Raw genomic sequence first — 18,683 nt, forward strand, 5'->3', positions numbered from 1 at the left:
GATTCACACAGACTAAACTGACTTGTCTGCTGCTTACATACTCAAGATTGCTCAGGTACGGGTCTTGTAATATGCACCTGGACTCTCATGTAAATGGAAACATTACGGCACCATCCAAACCTCTAATAGAGGCACCATAGTTCCCAATTGGATCTCTATATACCTCTGCTTTAATAAAAATAAAATTGCAGCATACTCCAACTAAACTTAAAGTAAATAACTCAGACACCAGTTACTTACTGACAATTTTTATACCTACCATTTGTCCAAGTTCCCCTGATTTCCCAGGTTTGCCTTTATTGCCTGGTATACCCTGAAAAAGTACATAAGGTGTCTGTCATACGTTTTTCATAGTATCTGTATGTTTTTGCAAGATTTCTTCATAAAGCTTCAATAGCAAAGGGTAATACTGCTTCCTTGTAGTGTATACATACCTCTCTGCCAGGGACCCCTGCTGCTCCAGTCTCACCACTGGCTCCTGGTGGTCCCTTTAAAAGTATAAAACATTTTAATTGACATTAATATCAGGTAATGACATGATTAAACCCACTTATAATAAGCATTAGCTATCTCTTACCTGAACTCCTGGAATGCCCTCCGTTCCTGAGTCCCCTTTTTGTCCTTCAGGTCCTATGATCCCTCCCGGACCTTGTGCACCTATATTTCCAGGTGGACCTGCAGGACCCTATGGGACATAACAAATAGTTAGAAAAATGACCTACAATTTCGTGTCAAATCACTGGTTTGATCCCTTAGACTTACACCTACTCACCAGGTTTCCATTGTGGCCCTGCTCACCCTTTTCTCCCTGTGCTCCACGGGGCCCCTATTACACAGAATATCATTAAAAAGCAGCAATTTTTATTTGTAGGAGAGAATGTATGACGACGCTTCAATAGAGGATAAATTAGTGACTGAAACAAACAGTCATTTTTAGTAAATTGTTACTTATTAAGTCATGATCGCATAAGATGATTGTTTTACAATATTTGTAAAAGCAATGTAAGCAAAGTGAAATTAAAGGGAACTTGTCAGCCGTTTCATGCAGCCAGAACCACAGACAAGATGAAATTCAGACAGGCTCCTTCATTAAGGAAAACTATATTTTACTCTAAAATGCTGCAGTATTTCAGAGAGAACATAACTTGGGGAAAAGAGTCCACTGGGTGGTTCCCTCCGTCTTCTCTGCCCAACTCTTTCCTTGCCCAGATAATTTTTCAAGCAATGTTTTCTCTAAAACACCATAGCATTGAAGAGTAACATGTAGCTTTTGTAATTACCGATGCAGCTATTGGGTGTTAGATATAAACCCATGTATTCTGCCACATGAAAAGATATGCAAAACCATAATATTACACCAATAACCTTCGCGCTCTCTATACATCTACCGAAACAAATAAACAGGCCTCGAAATTTGAAGGATACACCAGAACCAGGATAACAATCGCACCTTAAACCACTGCGTCACTAAACTTGGCCGCTAATCCACCATAACAAGTCCCCCTAGGCCTAGATGGTGTTAAGGCCCCCATACACAATAGACAATACTGATGGGTTTGGACGACTGTCTAATGGGGGCGCTGGCCGACTGATGATCGGGGGAGATGTCGATCACACATGTCCATTTTCAAACTGCTGATCACATTGTTCTCCTGGAGATAAGCCGCCAACTGACGAGTTAGTCAGTGGCTTTCTCATAGAGCACACAGGAGTGCTCGGCTGAGAGAGCGTTCCCGTGTATAGGAGTGTCGGCCATATGTACAGCCGAAGCATCGTTTGGCTAACATCCATCTAATGTGTATGCTTACCTTAAGACTGACCTATTGTATATAACTAATATGTTAGCAAATGGCTCAAAAAGGAGGTAAGATGCTGCAATAAATAGATAAATGTGGTATATGTATGTAATGATCCCACGCGTGGAACTGTGCCGATAAGAGATCCTTTTGCGAGGTTATACTGCCATGGCTGGTACTGCAGATCGTGTGCACTGATAGCTGGTAATCATTTGAGCATAGGCTGTATTATTCATATACATCTGGACTATACTCTTATGATTTCCTGATATTGGTAGACAGGATTCGCAGCACCAGCTGTGGCAGTATAAAATCGCAAAATTAGCTATTGTTGGCACAATTTGGCAGGCGGGATCATTATATACAATGCATACACTGCATTATATTCATACACCACATTTATCTATTTATTGCAGCATCTAGCCTCCTTATTGAGACATTTTTTAGTTTATAGTTGATATACAGTAGGTTAGTCTAACACCATCTAGTAGGACTAGTGTTCCAGGTTAGTGGGTTAATTTAGTATGGTGCGATTGTTAGCCTGGTGGATGCATAGCAAGTGCGGAGGTTATCGGAGTATTATTATTGGTTTGATTAATGAAATGGAAACATATCAGAAGTGCAATAGCTTTAGCATATGAACTCTACATACCAGTCCTCCTTGTGGTCCAGAATGACCAGACACGCCTGGATAACCTAAATCGCCCTGCAGAGAAGACCAGAAGCAGATAATTTATTGAGTGGCATTTCGACACCACCTATTTGGAAACTACAACTTCCAGTATAAGGCTGTTACGACATGCTGAGGGTTGGATTTTTCCCATAGCTTGAGAAACACAGATTGGAGACCAGTAATTCACACGTTGGCACCAGAAGTTATGTACGAGAACATTACCTTCATCCCTGGTGGCCCATCTTGTCCCAGACGTCCCATTTTTCCAGGGGGGCCCTGCAATGGATAATTTAATATACTGTATATTAATATGAAAATTACTTTTTATATCGTTTTTTTTTTTATTATTTTGCACATGCCATATCTCCAATAGGCCCATGCGGTCCCGGTACACCCATCAATCCTGGTTGACCCTGAAAAACAACATCAACCACATTAATCTACGGCATATAACAAGAACATAATGATGATACCGCTAACAGTTTGAGTGAAGCAAATATTATTGGATTCATTGGTGGAGTCTCCCATAAAATAAGGGCTGAAACTCTTTAAACTGAAATCACCAGAATAATATATATTTTTTTCTTCTTATAGGGTCTGCTGAAAAATTAGCTAAAAAGCTTGTCATTGATGTACATGATCATTCTCACCTGATGTCCATTCAGTCCCTTCTCGCCCTTTGGGCCTCTAGTGCCTCTGTCTCCCATAATGCCACTCGGCCCAGGATTTCCACTACTACCAAATGGTCCCAATTCTCCCTGACATAACATACATCATTTTAAAGGTAATAACCAAGCGAAATGCGAATATGTTTCTCTATAGAATAAATTGAATTTGGACAAACCTTGTCTCCAGGAACGCCTGCATCTCCGATATCTCCAATTTCCCCCACATCTCCCTAAAAAGAGAAAATAACGTAGTCTTCAGAGATAAGAGACAAGACAAGTGCTGTGTTTATATTTGTTTTCTGATGCTGTGAGCCATACCTCCTTCCCTGACCTTCCTGGAGGACCTGCCAGACCTGGATGACCTCTTTCTCCTGGTTCGCCAATAGATCCGACTGGTCCTAGGCTTCCTGGAAGACCAGTGTCACCCTAGAGAACAGGAATAAATAAATAAAAGCATACTTATTAAAGTTTTTAAATATCAGATCCCATATCTTATTCTTTTTCTTAGGCCATTAGTCTACATGGTAAATAATCAATGACGATCAGGTTTGCTACTTGCTTTTCTATATACCCTGAAGTTAAGGTTAGATGCCAGAGGTGACTAGAAGCTCCTAGGCCTATATTAAGATCTATTCCAAGGCCCCACCTGCTATGTGCCATTGATAATGCTGGTTCCTTCTTCTTTGACAGGGTGGTCGTGGGGGCCTCTCAATCACCAGGGTATGAATGTGAATGTTACCTCTGGATCTGCTATAGCTCTGCCCCCATGCCATATACACAGAAAATGACCCAACTGCGTATCCATATTATATACATCACTGTCAACATATTTATTCATTGTGCTCACTTATATAGTGTCATTAATTCCACAGTGCTTTACATACATCATCATCACTGTTCCCATTTGGGCTAAATTCCCTATCAGTATGTCTTTAGCGTATGGGAAGAAACCAGAGAACCCGGAGGAAACTCACACAAAGACGGTGAGAACATACAAACTCCTTGCAAATGTTGTCCTTGGTGGGATCTGAACCCATGACTCCAGGGCTGCAAAGCAACAGTGCTAACCACTGAGCCACCAATTATGTATTATACCTTATGTATTAGACTTACAATCAACCCTTCCATATTGATTTTACATACTGACCTGATCGCCTTTTTTTCCAACAGGGCCTTCAGTTCCAGAAGAACCTGGTGCACCCTTGAGCCCATAAGGGTAAAAAATAGACATAAGAGATCACAATGTAAGAAACTTTGTCAAAGCGGCAGGCGCTGCTGCATTGCTTTTCTCCATGCCCTCAATATTGAAATTGCAGGAACATTGCAAACCAAGCTCTATTTGCAGTTAAAGTGAACCTGTGACTTAAGTTCCGTGGTCCGTAACAAATTCAGGCATCTTTGAGATCCTCCTAGTTTCTTATTTTCAGAGCCCATGGGCTGCGCTCCCCTGTTGCAAATTAGTGATAAAGTCAATTGGCTTTTGTAACAATTTCCCAAAGATGATGCAGATTTCACGCAATTTTTCAATGTGTGATTACAGCTTTACACAATATTGCTTGTACATCTCTAATCAGGTGAGAGCTGAAAGGGCCTAGAGACCACAAGGTAGAATTATTGTTTGCATGGTTTTGCAGAAACTGCATAGCTATTAAAGGTTCATTTACACTGAAAGGTTATTGTGTCTGCTCGTTTCCGATAATTTTGCAGTGTAAACAGGCTGCTGATCACCTGATAAACTAGCACAATGATCGTTCGTTGTGTGAAATGATCTTTTGTGCTGCACAAAACATCGTCATTCTCGCCAGCGCATCATCCTGTGTAAACAGGACAAGTGCTGCCGAGAACAATGGCAACCTATGCGCCCTGAACGATCTATTGCATTAAGTGCGTTTGCCTGTCTAAATAGGCTAGTAAATGACCGTTGATCAGCAGTTCATGTAAACCCACCTTGACAATCAGCAAGACATTTGTAATGATCTTATAATGATATGCTGCGACTTTTGTAAAGAATTGCTTGACAGCCGGAACACTGAATTGTTCTCTGTTTAATCTGGAAACATTTTCCATAGTTATCTGAAATGCACGTATACCCAGGGTAGCTGCTCTTAACTAATCATATTACCATACTTTTGAAATCGGCACTAGGCCCTATAAGGTGGCTAATGGTCATGTAGTCGATGGGAGGTATGTATCACAGAGATGGCTGGTCTCTGATGTAGTCCGGAGTGTTTCTCTAGTGCACATAAGCACTAAGAGGATCGTTTGGTGCACCTGGGAGCCGGGGTACGGGTTGCTAGGAGAGAATGGGCGGGTCCAGCAACCCACATACCTCACCTCTGGGTGTGGTTAACAGCCTATAAAATGGAGGCTGTTGTTTGGCACATGGTCTGTGTGTCTGGAGGGAGAAGGCCTCCCGTGTATGTTTTGTTTCCAGACCAAGCCAGGACACTGGACGCTACACCAGCCTGTGTGACCACAGTGCTGGCTAACCAGAGACTTTGTTAAAAGGACCGTTTTCTTTGGGTTTTTGCCTGAACTAAAGGCTGTTTGTTTGCATTTTGCTTTTGACCGGTTTATGAAGGCAATAAACCGTGATGGACATTTAAAGGAACATGCCTCCTATTTTGCCTCTCATCGCAGCTGAGTGAGTACAAACCCTATAATTGGTGCTAGAAGTGTGGGCAGGATTCCAGGAAAATGTGTACCTGCCACAGACATCAGTGGATGTCCTGGGTAAAGGCCGCCAGCCAGCGATGTCCAGCAGCATGGAGGAGCTCCTCAAACACCTGCTGCAAAGCCAACAGCAGCAACATCAACAGCACTTTCAGAGCCAGCAGAGCCTGCAACAGCAGCACTGGGAGCAGCAACAGATGCATCAAGAGACTAATAAACTCCTCATGCAGCAGATTCAGCAGCAACAACGGCAGATGAAACTTCTAGCGGGGGAAGTTTGCAGCAGAGAGGCAGTCCCAACCCCAAGTCCAGGTGATGATTCACGCTTCAGGAAGACCGTAAGGAGAGCATTACAGAAAATGACCTTGGGGGGTGACATAGAGGCCTTCCTGACTGTGTTTGAAAGGGTCCCCGAGAGGGAGAAACTTCCGCCAGAGGAGTGGGCCGAGGTGCTGGCATCATTCTTGACGGGGGAGCCCCAGAAGGCTTACTATGACTTGGCTCTGCAGGACGCCAAGGAGTATGGTAAACTCAAGACTGAGATTCTGGCGCGCTTGGGGGTGACGATGACTGTCAGGGCACCGTGGATCCATCACTCGGCGTATTACCGGGACAAACCCCCTCATTCCCAAATGTTTGACCTTTTGCACCTGGTCCAAAAAATGGCTACAACCGGAGTACGATACAGCTGCGCTGATGGTAGTGCACGTAGTAATGGACCAGTTTGTGCATTCCCTGCCAAGGCCAATACTGACCTGGGTTGCCCAGGGTGATTCCCGGGATGCCGATGAACTGATTGAACTGGTCGAGAGATACCAGGGCGTCGAGGGTTCTTCCTTGGGAAGGCAGCCCACTCCATACTGGGGGTCTCAACAGGGGGTGGAGGCCCAAAAGGGGGTGGGGCGTCCAAGGTCCAAAGGGGTAGGGGAGGTGGTGCCCAAGGTCCCTACGGGAGATGTCATTTGCTGGAGGTGCCACGGCGAAGGCTACATAACTGCCCTTTGCCCCCTAACCCCCAAGCAGATGGACTGCAGCATAGGACGCTGCTGTTCATATTACGGGTATCCGGCCTGCAGTGTGAACTGTCCACCCAGCGAGGAGCCACAAGCGTGTCCCGTAAAAGTGAATGGGCGGCAGGTAACGGCACTGCTAGACTCCGGTAGTCTGGTGACCCTTGTGAGGGCCACTCTTCCTTTCCAATTGATCCCGGGGAAAAAAGTTGGCGTACGGTGCATTCATGTCGATGCTAAGGACTATCCAATAGCCAGAGTGGACATTGAAACGGCCCACGGTACTGAGTCCCACGAGGTTGGCGTCGTCCAGGACTTATTGCACCCCATTATTATAGGCCGGGACTTTTGTTTATTTTGGGATCTGTGGGGCAAGGGCTCCAGGTTCGCTGGCTTGGATAAGAAACCAGCTAACCCTGAAAAGGTATCACCACACCCAGAGCCAGATGGGTTTCCCTTTTGTGTTTTTGTGGGGGATGAGGAGGTAGTGTCCCCTGAGTCTGACATTCCTGAGTTAGGGGTGACCAGCGAGAATTTTGGGTCTGCCCAACATAGGGACCTAACTCTGAAGGAAGCCTTTAATAATGATACTGTCATAAATGGGGTTGCACAGGAGCCGGGGGCTGACACAAGGTTTCCCCATTTTATGATGAGTGCGGACTTGTTGTACCGGGTCACGAAAGTGAGGGGGGAGTGTGTGTAGCAGTTAATAGTGCCGGGGCCCTATAGATGGAAGGTGTTGGACATGGCCCATTCATATGTCTTGAGGAAACATCTGGGAGTGGAAAAAACACAAGAACGGATCGTGCAAAGGTTCTATTGGCCCGGATGTCACTGGTAAATATTGAAGTATTGCAGGTCTTGGTCTTGCTCTACGTACCAGTTAATCGCCCCCATCTCTCACTTTCGAAGTCCCCTCGTGCCATTGCCCATTATTGAAGTGCCGTTTGAGAGAATAGCTATGGAATTGGTTGGTCCCCTGGTTAAATCTGCTTGTGGACATCATTATATATTGGTTATCCTGGACTATGCCACACGCTATCCTGAAGCGATTCCACTGAGAAACTCCTCCGCAAAGAGTATAGCCCGTAAGTTGGTCCACGTTTTTTCACGAACAGGCTTACCAAAGGAGATCCTGACTGACCAGGGAACTCCCTTTATGCGTAAGGTGATGAGGGAGTTATGCAAAGTCCTGCAAATCTCCCAACTGAGGACTTCAGTATACCATCCTCAGACAGATGGCCTGGTGGAAAGGTTTAATAAGACTGAAGAGTATTCTGAGGAAAGCCATAGAAAAGGACGGTAGAGACTGGGACTGTCTCTTACCGTATCTCTTGTTCTCCATCCGAGAGGTTCCTCAGGCCTCTACGGGATTCTCGCCATTTGAACTCCTGTATGGCTGGCATCCGCGGGTCTCTTGGATGTCGCAAAGGAAACCTGGGAAGCCGAGGTCACACCCCACAGGAGCGTCATTGAGCATGTTGCTCTGATGCAAAAGAGGATTGCGAAGGTGATGCCCATCGTAAAAGAACATCTCCTCCAGGCACAAGAAGCTCAGGCCAGAGTCTACAACCGGCCAGCCAGAGTGAGGCAATCCAATCCGGGAGACCGAGTCCTCATGCTAATTCCTATGGTGGAGAGTAAGTTCTTGGCCAAATGGCAAGGGCCGTATGAGATGGTGGAAAAAATTGGTGAAGTGAACTACAAGGTTCATCAACCGGGGCGAAGTAAGCCGTACCAGATATACCACGTCAACCTTATCAAGCCGTGGCAAGACAGAGGGGCTGTGGAAGCTCCATGCTTTCTGGGCAAGCCAGAAGGTGACGTTGGAGGAGTCGCAATAGCAGAGACGCTAACAAAGGGCGAGAAACAGCAGTGTTGGGAGTTGCTGCAGAAAAACCGGGATCTGTTCTCTGATTTGCCAGGCTGCACAAGGGTCATAGAACACAAGGTTCTGACGGAGCCACATGTGTGGGTGAACTTGAAGCCCTATCGGATACCTGAGGCCCGACGAGAGTTGATCTCCAAAGAGGTGGCTCGTATGCTGAAACTCAGTGTCATTGAAGAATCCAAGAACAGTTGGTAGAGCCCCATTGTCTTGGGCTCAAAGCCCGATGGGGAGTGGAGATTCTGCAACAACTATCAGAAATTGAATGATGTCTCCAAGTTCGACGCATATCCCATGCCACGCGTCGATGAGCTGATCGAGAGGCTTGGGCCAGCAAGGTACATAACCACCTTGACCGAGACCTATGTCAAAAAAGCAAGTTAGAGCCTTCCTGGGAATAGTGGGATACTACAGGAGGTTCATCCCAAACTTTGCCATGGTGGCCACACCCCTGACTGACCTCCTTAAGGGGATGTAATCAGCCATGGCCAAGTGGACTGCAGAGGCAGAGACGGCCTTTCAAGAGATGAAAGTGGCAGATGACTCAGATGTCGGTTTAGGAGCAGTCCTTTCCCAGGAGATACACGGGGAGGAGCACCCTATCCTCTACCTGAGTAGGAAGCTGTCCTCCTGAGAGAAAAATTATTCGGTCATAGAGAAGGAGTGCTTGGCCATAAAGTGGGCGGTGGACACCTTATGGTACTATCTGTTAGGTCGAAAATTTAGATTCGTATCCGACCATGCCCCACTCAGGTGGATGAGGGAAACAAAGGGAAAAAATGCCAGGGTCACCCGCTGGTTTTTAGCCCTACAGGACTTTAACTTCCATGTAGAACATAGAGCAGGAAAGCTATATGGTAATGCCAATGCCCTCTCGAAAATCCCCTGTCTGGTACTAGAAGGGGCCAAGCCTCAAGGCTTTAGGCAGAGGGGGGAGGTATGTAAGGTGGCTAATGGTCGTGTAGTCGATGGGAGGTATGTATCACAGAGATGGCTGGTCTCTGTGATGCAGTGTAAACAGGACAAGTGCTGCCGAGAACAGTGGCAACCTATGCGTCCTGAATGATCTATTGCATTAAGTGCGGTCTGCCTGTCTAAAGAGGCTAGTAAATGACCGTTGATCAGCAGTTCATGTAAACCCAGGTCTGTGTGTCTGGAGAGAGAATACCTCTCTTGTATGTTTAGTCTCCAGACCAAGCCAGGACAATGTACGCTACACCAGCCTGTGTGACCACAGTGCTGGCTAACCAGAGACTTTGCTAAAAGGACCGTTTTCTTTGTGTTTTTGCCTGAACTAAAGGCTGTTTGTTTGCATTTTGCTTTTGACCTGTTTATGAAGCAAATAAACCGTGATGGACATATAAAGGAACATGCCTCCTATTTTGCCTCTCATCGCAGCTGAGTGAGTACAAACCCTACAGCCCCTATATGTGGAGGCCTGTATTGTCGTGCAATGTACCGCAGCTAAGCAAAGCAGGAGAATTTATTTTTAGGAGCCTAAAATATTAACAGGGAAAAATAAATAAATGGAGAAGCTGTATTAACGCACTAACCCATACAAAAAACAGCAATGGCAACAACTTCCTGATGGTTTCCATGTAGCACAACAATGAATGAAAGGAGTAAAAAAATGCAGTAAATAAAAACTGAAGATCAATAATTTGTTAATGATTTATTAAGTGTTATGTAGTCAAGTCACAAAATACAGGGTAATGACTAGTTTAATTAACTCTGTGACTACACCTTAATAAAACCATACATACACCTAGCAACCATACATACATCAACACACACATGCAAATTAAAAGCTCTGTGTGCCATGACTGAGAATGACCTAACTCCATGCAGGGAGCAGTTACTTCTCTGCTGTGGGTTTTTCTCTGTATATCATAAGTCAATGCTTTTCTATACTGTCTCCATGTACGCTTTCCTGTCAGGCCCTCCAACCAGACTGCAAGCCACGTTGAGACTGTTCCCCCTATATCAGGGGTCTCAAACACGCGGCCAGCGGGCCGCATGCGGCCCCTGAGGCTGCTTTATGCGGCCCGCAGGCACAGACCACTTGACGATCCCGACCTGGTCCAGGAGGAGCCGCCGACAGCAGCGCTGAATTGCCACACAGAGACTGTTTCCCAGCACTGCATTTCCAATGCCAGCTGCTGGCCAATCAGAGGCCAGCAGCTGATATCTGCGTGTCGGCGCAGCGAGTATGACGTCATTGCCATATGCAGATGTCAGCTGCTGGCCTCTGATTGGCTGGCGGCTGACATTGAAAATGCTGTGCTGGGAGACGGTCTCTGTGCGGCAATGCAGCGCTGCTGTCGGCGGCTCCTCCTGGACCAGGTCGGGATCGTCAAGGGGTCGGACTCTGTGGTGCCTGCGGGCCACATCTGCAGGAAGGCCGCCGAGGGAACGGAGGACAGGCGAGAATCATCTTTTTTTTTTTCTATTTTATGTGTGTGAAGAACAGCACAGGGGGCACATAGCCACAAGACGGGACCTGGATGGGGCACATAGCCACAAGAGGGGACCTGGATGGGGCACATAGCCACAAGAGGGGACCTGGATGGGGCACATAGCCACAAGAGGGGACCTGGATGGGGCACATAGCCACAAGAGGGGACCTGGATGGGGCACATAGCCACAAGAGGGGACCTGGATGGGGCACATAGCCTCAAGATGTGGACCTGGATGGGGCACATAGCCACAAGAGGGGACCTGGATGGGGCACATAGCCACAAGAGGGGACCTGGATGGGGCACATAGCCACAGGATGGGGACCTGGATGGGGCACAGAGCCTCAAGATGTGGACCTGGATGGGGCACATAGCCTCAAGATGTGGACCTGGATGGGGCACATAGCCACAAGATGGGGACCTGGATGGGGCACAGAGCCACAAGATGGGGACCAGAGCCACAACATGGGGACCTGGATGGGGCACATAGCCACAAGATGGGGACCTGGATGGGGCACATAGCCACAAGATGGGGACCTGGATGGGGCACATAGCCACAAGATGGGGACCTGGATGGGGCACATAGCCACAAGATGGGGACCTGGATGGGGAACATTGCCACAGGATGGGGACCTGGATGGGGCACATAGCCCCAAGATGGGGACCTGGATGAGGCACATTAGTACAAGATGGGCGCCAGGATGGGGAACGTTGCCACAGGATGGGGACCTGGATGGGGCACATAGCCACAAGATGGGGACCTGGATGGGGCACAGAGCCACAAGATGGGGACCTGGATGGGGCACAGAGCCGCAAGATGGGGACCAGAGCCACAAGATGGGGACCTGGATGGGGAACATTGCCACAGGATGGGGACCTGGATGGGGCACATAGCCCCAAGATGGGGACCTGGATGAGGCACATTAGTACAAGATGGGCGCCAGGATGGGGAACGTTGCCACAGGATGGGGACCTGGATGGGGCACATAGCCACAAGATGGGGACCTGGATGGGGCACAGAGCCACAAGATGGGGACCTGGATGGGGCACAGAGCCACAAGATGGGGACCAGAGCCACAAGATGGGGACCTGGATGGGGAACATTGCCACAGGATGGGGACCTGGATGGGGCACATAGCCCCAAGATGGGGACCTGGATGAGGCACATTAGTACAAGATGGGCGCCAGGATGGGGAACGTTGCCACAGGATGGGGACCTGGATGGGGCACATAGCCACAGGATGGGGACCTGGATGGGGCACATTAGTACAAGATGGGGACTTGGATGGGGAACATTACTACAAGATGTTTTCCATTATTACTATATGATGCTAATTGTAAGACAATATTACTGTATGTGGCCAATTGGGGGAAATAAAATTGTAAAAAAAATAAAATAAAGCATGAAAAAATATTGGGCACTAAAAATGCTGTTTTATATGTAAACTAAAGTAAACACAAAAAAGTGCACGTTTATTATCGCCACATCCATAACGACCCAAGCCATAAAAAAATAAACACGGCAAAAATGTTCAAAAGGTGTATACAAAAAAAATGGTATCACTAAAAATGTCACATTGAACAAAGAATGCGGCCCCCCAAATTCAAATTTTTTCCATGTGCGGCCCATATACCCAGCCGAGTTTGAGACCCCTGCCCTATATCCTCCCTAGCTACACCACTAACACTTGTACTCATTTTCTATTGAAATGATAAACTTACCTGCTCCCCATCCAGCCCGCTGACCCCCTGGTCTCCAATTGCTCCAAACATGCCCTAAATTATAAAGAAGATTCTGTAAGTAAATATATTTATTTTCATATCAAAAATGTTTGTTGCAATTGCGCCCCTGGGCAGTGGAGGCCAAGTTGTGGTTGACCCCATTACCTGCTGTCCAAGAACCTATGAAGGACTCCATTCCTAATAGGCACAGCAATGTCAGCAAACGAGGGAGAGGTCATTGGCACCAAAGGTAAGGCAAACATTCTGGGGTTAAGAATTGCTTCTTTTATTGTTTTCTCAGTATGGCTTTCTACCGGTACATTTTGGAAAAAGTCTTTAAGTAATCCATCAGTGAGATTTTTCCAAAAGGCAGTATGTAATTCTTTTATCTATCTTTTTCTGAAGTCCTGATTTATGAAACCACATCAAGGTTGAGCTGAGATTTGATGTAGTCATAAATTAGCCGAGAGGAGCTCAGAGAGTTATTAACTCTCCTGTTAGAGCAAGCTCACCGATGGATCTCAATTAATTCATTCTACAGCCAGAGAGGTGGAAGGAAACAGAGACAAAGAGCCTTTAAAAAAAACAATAGTTGCAAAATTTTGAATGAAATCCAATTGCAAAAATTACTAATAGCCCCAAATACATGCATTTAAGTAAACAAATATTGCCCCAATAGGTGTCGATATCTTTTAAGACTGGTCATACACATTAGACTAATGTCCGCCGAACCCTCCAATATTGATGGGTTTGACTGACAGTCTAATGTGTATGGGGACCATTGACTCTTCCCCAACAGATGACAAGAGATAAGGATCCAGCATGTTTGATTTCAGACTGCCAATTCTTTTGTTCTTTAAAAGATAAGCCACTAGAAGAGATGTCTGGCAGCGGCTCTTTCAGGGAGAACTCAGGATCACTCGGCAGAGTGAGTTCTCCTGTATATGGTAGAGTCGAGCAAGGCAGCTGCCAGATGAATTAGCGGCTGAACCATTGTGGGGCTAACAGCTATCTAAAGTCTATGAGAGTCTTTAATAAGTTTGGCTAATAGTGAAGTTCAGATGCCCATCCTATCCTCCCCTGACAATTGCCATCAGGAGGCCTCATTACACATTAAATAGCAGTCAGTTCTGTTGAAATCAGCAGATTTGGTCAATATACATCCAGTGTGTATAGCCAGTATTAGACTCTTCCACAGACTCACCTTCTCTCCTTTCTCACCAGGAGGCCCCTCAATCCCAGCAGGTCCTTCCCGACCCTAACACAAATGCAAACAGCAGCTGAGTAATTATAGTAAGGCTATGTGCCCACGTAGCAGATTTGATGCAGAGCGTTTTTGCCTCTCTCTGGCAGAAAAAAACGCATGCAGATTTACATGCGTTTTTTCTGCCAGAGAGAAGCGTTTTTTCAGCTTTTTTACATGCGTTTTTTCAAGCAGTTTTCCAAGCGATTTTGAGCATCACTTGGAAAAGTGCTTGACAAGTTGGTCACACAATATAAATCCATGCAACCGGCATGGATTTATAATGTGTGAACAACTGATGCTTTAAATGCAGCATCTATAGTAAAAAAAAAGAGAATTAAAACGTTAAAAATAAAAAAAAACCTGTATACTCACCTCTCCGGTTTCCTCCAGTCTCCTCCCGGCCACGTCCTCTCTCCTTGGCGTCCCGCAGTGTACTGTCAGGACCTGCGGTGACGTTATTTAGTCAGCTGATGGTCACGCGACCATCACCTGACCTCCGACGTCAGTGGTCGCGTGACCATCAGGTGACTAAATGACATCACCGCAGGTCCTGACAGTACACCGCGGGACGCCAAGGAGAGAGGACGTGGCCGGGAGCAGACCGGGGGCCGCCGGAGAGGTGAATATACAGGTTTTGTTTATTTTTAACTTTTTTATTTTTTTTTTCACCACGTGGTAGCCGGGATGAAGAGGAGTTGTAGCCTCCTCTTCATCCCTGGTACCACACGCACCGCAATTACGCTGCAAATTCGCGGCCATTGAATTGAATTGAAACGCAGCAAATCCACATATACCTGCGGGTTTGCTGCGTTTCAATGTTCCTCAATGGCCGCGAATTTGCAGCGTAATCGCAGTAGAAATGGTCATGCTGCGTTTTGCAACGCAATGCGAATTCGGCGCGCAAATTAGCGCATCATGTGCACAGCACATCCGAATTCACATTGCTTTGCATGGCAGAATGATTTACAAGCGTTTTCGCGGCGTTTTCGCAGCTGTAAAAACGCTACAAAAACACTACGTGGGCCCGTAACCTAACAGTAAACAGGTGATTTCCAAACTACACAAAACTTAGATCTGCAAGTTCTTTGTAGTTCTGACTGACTCACATATTCAGCACCGGCATATTCTCCTAAATATATTGATATATTGAACCTAAATTATTGCTGTGAACAACAGATGCTAATCAAATTGTACCATACAAATTTCTAGTGGAACAAAATTTACTCACTGTATATCCTATAGGTCCGATAGAGCCTTCAGTTCCAGGGGGGCCAGGATCTCCTGGAGGTCCAGTTTTTCCAGGTTCCCCATCAGATCCAGGATTACCAGGAGAACCCTAGAAAAGAAGGTTTATTACTTCTAATTACAACCTAAAAAATGCTACATTTTAAAGAGGCCATGGCTTTCGTTTCTTCTTTACCAAGCATAAGCCTAAGCTTCATACCAGTAAGTCATTGAATGTCATGTATTTGTGTTTTAATCGTTTTCATTGAGTTTGTTTGGATAAAGAAACAAGAAAAATAAGGAAAAACGATTACTAGAACTTGTCAAAAAGGAAACTGAGAATCCTAGCAATAATATCCTACTTTTATGAGAAGGAATAGCAAAAATAAAGTTCAGGCTGAAGCAATATAATGAATATAATGGTGTAATGTGAAACGAAAGACAGAGCTATGATAATAAAATAATTACAGTAATGAGATAAAAGAAAAAACATGAATCATCAAGGAAAAGGGGTAAAATAGAAAGAAAGATCCACCAGTGTCCCCAGCCCTGGCACCAGCGACACTTTCTACATTATGATATTTTACACACAGATTATCAAGACTTTGTGGACTTACTGGAGATCCAGGCAGGCCTTTGTCACCCGCCTCACCCATACGACCCTGAAAACCATAAAGGGAGCCGATAAGGAAATTAGGTATCACAGCTATATCTACAAAAAATGATACGTAAAGGGTTGTCCACTGCGATAGGAATTAAACTTAATGGGCCAAGAGCATTGTAAGTAAAAAATATACACTTACTTACTTATCAGACACATGCCACTCCTTACCACTCTGTATTGTGTCCCCTGCTGGTCTCTGGCATAGACATATGGTGGGAAGCCTTAGTTGACTACTGTAGCTAATCAGTGGCTAATGATCGGCTGCAGCCTTCACATCTCATCGTAACAGTGTCTTCTTGTTTAGACAGAATACGATGTCTGCAGCCAATCAGCGACCACTGACTGATTGCAGTGGTCACATGACACCATCTATTGAATGTTGATTCTAGGAGACCAGTGGGGAACACAGTATGGAGTGTAGAAAAGATGCGTGGGTCTGGTAGCTGAGAATGAGGTTTTTTTTTCCTGCTCTGGGCCTTTTATGTTTAACATATATACTAGTGGAGAAGCCCTATAAGTAGTTGTGATGGCATTTATCTGTATAAAACTTTATATCATTATCATGTTGTTATTACCGGTGGTCCAGGGGGTCCTCTTTCTCCTTGAGAACCAGCTGGCCCCTAAATAAGAGTAACCAGATTAAATGAAAATAAACTTTTCCAAAGTACAGAAACTAAGACGTACCATACTGCATTAAAAAGAAACAGGTGGTTAATATACTACAGAGACTCCAGGCAGCCTGGTTTATCATTTTACCTAACATTGGACAATACAATGCAAACAGTGTATAATGTGGACTGTAATAATAATATATTGTATTAGGCATATACCTTAGAACCAACTTTTCCTGGAGGTCCTGGCATTCCAGGAGGACCAATCTCCCCCTGAAAAAGTAAAAATAATCAGTGATATACAGTACAGACCAAAAGTTTGGACACACCTTCTCATTTAAAGATTTTCCTGTATTTTCATGACTATGAAAATTGTACATTCACACTGAAGGCATCAAAACTATGAATTAACACATGTGGAATTATATACTTAACAAAAAAGTGTGAAACAACTGAAAATAGGTCTTATATTCTAGGTTCTTCAAAGTAGCCACCTTTTGCTTTGATGACTGCTTTGCACACTCTTGGCATTCTCTTGATGAGCTTCAAGAGGTAGTCACCGGAAATGGTTTTCACTTCACAGGTGTGCCCTGTCAGGTTTAATAAATGGGATTTCTTGCCTTATAAATGGGGTTGGGACCATCAGTTGTGTTGTGCAGAAGTCTGGTGGATACACAGCTGATAGTCCTACTGAATAGACTGTTAGAATTTGTATTATGGCAAGAAAAAAGCAGCTAAGTAAAGAAAAACGAGTGGCCATCATTACTTTAAGAAATGAAGGTCAGTCAGTCCGAAAAATTGGGCAAACTTTGAAAGTGTCCCCAAGTGCAGTTGCAAAAACCATCAAGCGCTACAAAGAAACTGGCTCACATGAGGACCGCCCCAGGAAAGGAAGACCAAGAGTCACCTCTACTTCTGAGGATAAGTTTATCCGAGTTACCAGCCTCAGAAATCGCAGGTTAACAGCAGCTGAGTGTAACGGGTCTGGGAGGTGGAACCTCTGAGCAACTATACAAGGGGGCAGTCCTTGTAAGGAAGCGGGTGGCTCCCAGGGAAGGCGGGCAGGTAGTCACGGCTAGTGACAGGGACAGTCTCTGGGTAGAAGGGCAGGAGGACACGGCAGGTGACGGGGACAGTCTCTGGGTAGAAGGGCAGGAGGTCACGGCAAGTGACAGGGACAGTCTCTGGGTAGAAGGGCAGGAGGTCACGGCAAGTGACAGGGACAGTCTCTTGACAGGCGGGTGGTCACGGCAAGTGATGGCAGAGCCTCCAGGTAGGCTAGCAGGCAGGTAGCAGGTGGACGCTCCCAGGTGAGCGGGCAAGAGTCTCTGGACAAGCCGGTGGTCACAGCAAGTGACGGCTCCAGATAGGCTAGCAGGCAGGTAGCAGAGGAGAGCTCCCAGGTGAGCGGGCAAGAGTCTCTGAACAGGCAGGTGCTCACAGCAGGTGACAGCAGAGCCTCCAGGTAGGCTAACAGGCAGGTAGCAGGTGAGCGGGCAAGAGTCTCTGGACGGGCAGATGGTCACAGCACGTGACGGCGGAGCCTCCAGGTAGGCTAACAGGCTGGTAGCAGGTGAGCGCTCCCAGGTGAGCTGGCAAGAGTCTCTGGACAAGCAGGTGGTCACAGCACGTGATGGCGGAGCCTCCAGGTAGGCTAGCAGACAGGTAGTAGGTGAGCGCTCCCAGGTGAGCGGGCAGACTGATCCATAGACAGACTGGCAGGGCTGGTAGGCAGACTGTCGGACCGCAGATAGATAAGTAACAGGCAGGAATCTAGCAGGTGAATGGCAGGTGACTGGCAGGTAACTGGTAACGGGACCTGAGGGCTGAAGCAGAGTTGAAAGGCTTTGCAACAACATTGCTCGGGCACCTCCATTTTGGAGGAGGTGCCTTATATATGGTGAGGTCCTCCGGCCATTGGCCGGGGACTCCTTAGGACGGCTGCGCGCGGCCCCTTTAAGAGAGGGGGAGAGCGCGCGCGCCCTAAGCACAGAGGCCGGGAAGCAGCGCGCGCTGCCAGCAGAGCGGGAGGAAGCCGCCGGGCACGGAGCG

At 46.3% G+C, this 18,683-nt stretch overlaps 1 protein-coding gene across 1 annotated transcript in view; it reads right to left on the bottom strand.

The window, feature by feature from the left end:
- LOC141154405 (uncharacterized) overlaps positions 1-18,683 on the bottom strand; it is a 368,179-nt gene that overhangs the window by 15,444 nt on the left and 334,052 nt on the right. Inside the window, exons 36-52 of the mRNA XM_073640289.1 lie at positions 16,851-16,904; positions 16,596-16,640; positions 15,974-16,018; positions 15,361-15,468; positions 14,091-14,144; positions 12,887-12,940; positions 4,285-4,338; positions 3,456-3,563; positions 3,314-3,367; positions 3,120-3,227; positions 2,829-2,882; positions 2,692-2,745; positions 2,449-2,502; positions 773-826; positions 578-685; positions 435-488; positions 260-313 (exon numbers count right to left, since the gene is read on the bottom strand). Of these exons, the coding sequence (XP_073496390.1) occupies positions 260-313; positions 435-488; positions 578-685; positions 773-826; positions 2,449-2,502; positions 2,692-2,745; positions 2,829-2,882; positions 3,120-3,227; positions 3,314-3,367; positions 3,456-3,563; positions 4,285-4,338; positions 12,887-12,940; positions 14,091-14,144; positions 15,361-15,468; positions 15,974-16,018; positions 16,596-16,640; positions 16,851-16,904 (1,116 nt within the window). The remainder of the gene's footprint in view (positions 1-259; positions 314-434; positions 489-577; positions 686-772; positions 827-2,448; positions 2,503-2,691; positions 2,746-2,828; positions 2,883-3,119; positions 3,228-3,313; positions 3,368-3,455; positions 3,564-4,284; positions 4,339-12,886; positions 12,941-14,090; positions 14,145-15,360; positions 15,469-15,973; positions 16,019-16,595; positions 16,641-16,850; positions 16,905-18,683) is intronic.

Source organism: Phyllobates terribilis, unplaced genomic scaffold (assembly GCF_046119375.1).
Source record: "Phyllobates terribilis strain yellow unplaced genomic scaffold, ASM4611937v1 Scaffold_7__3_contigs__length_470593459, whole genome shotgun sequence".
NCBI lineage: Eukaryota > Metazoa > Chordata > Amphibia > Anura > Dendrobatidae > Phyllobates > Phyllobates terribilis.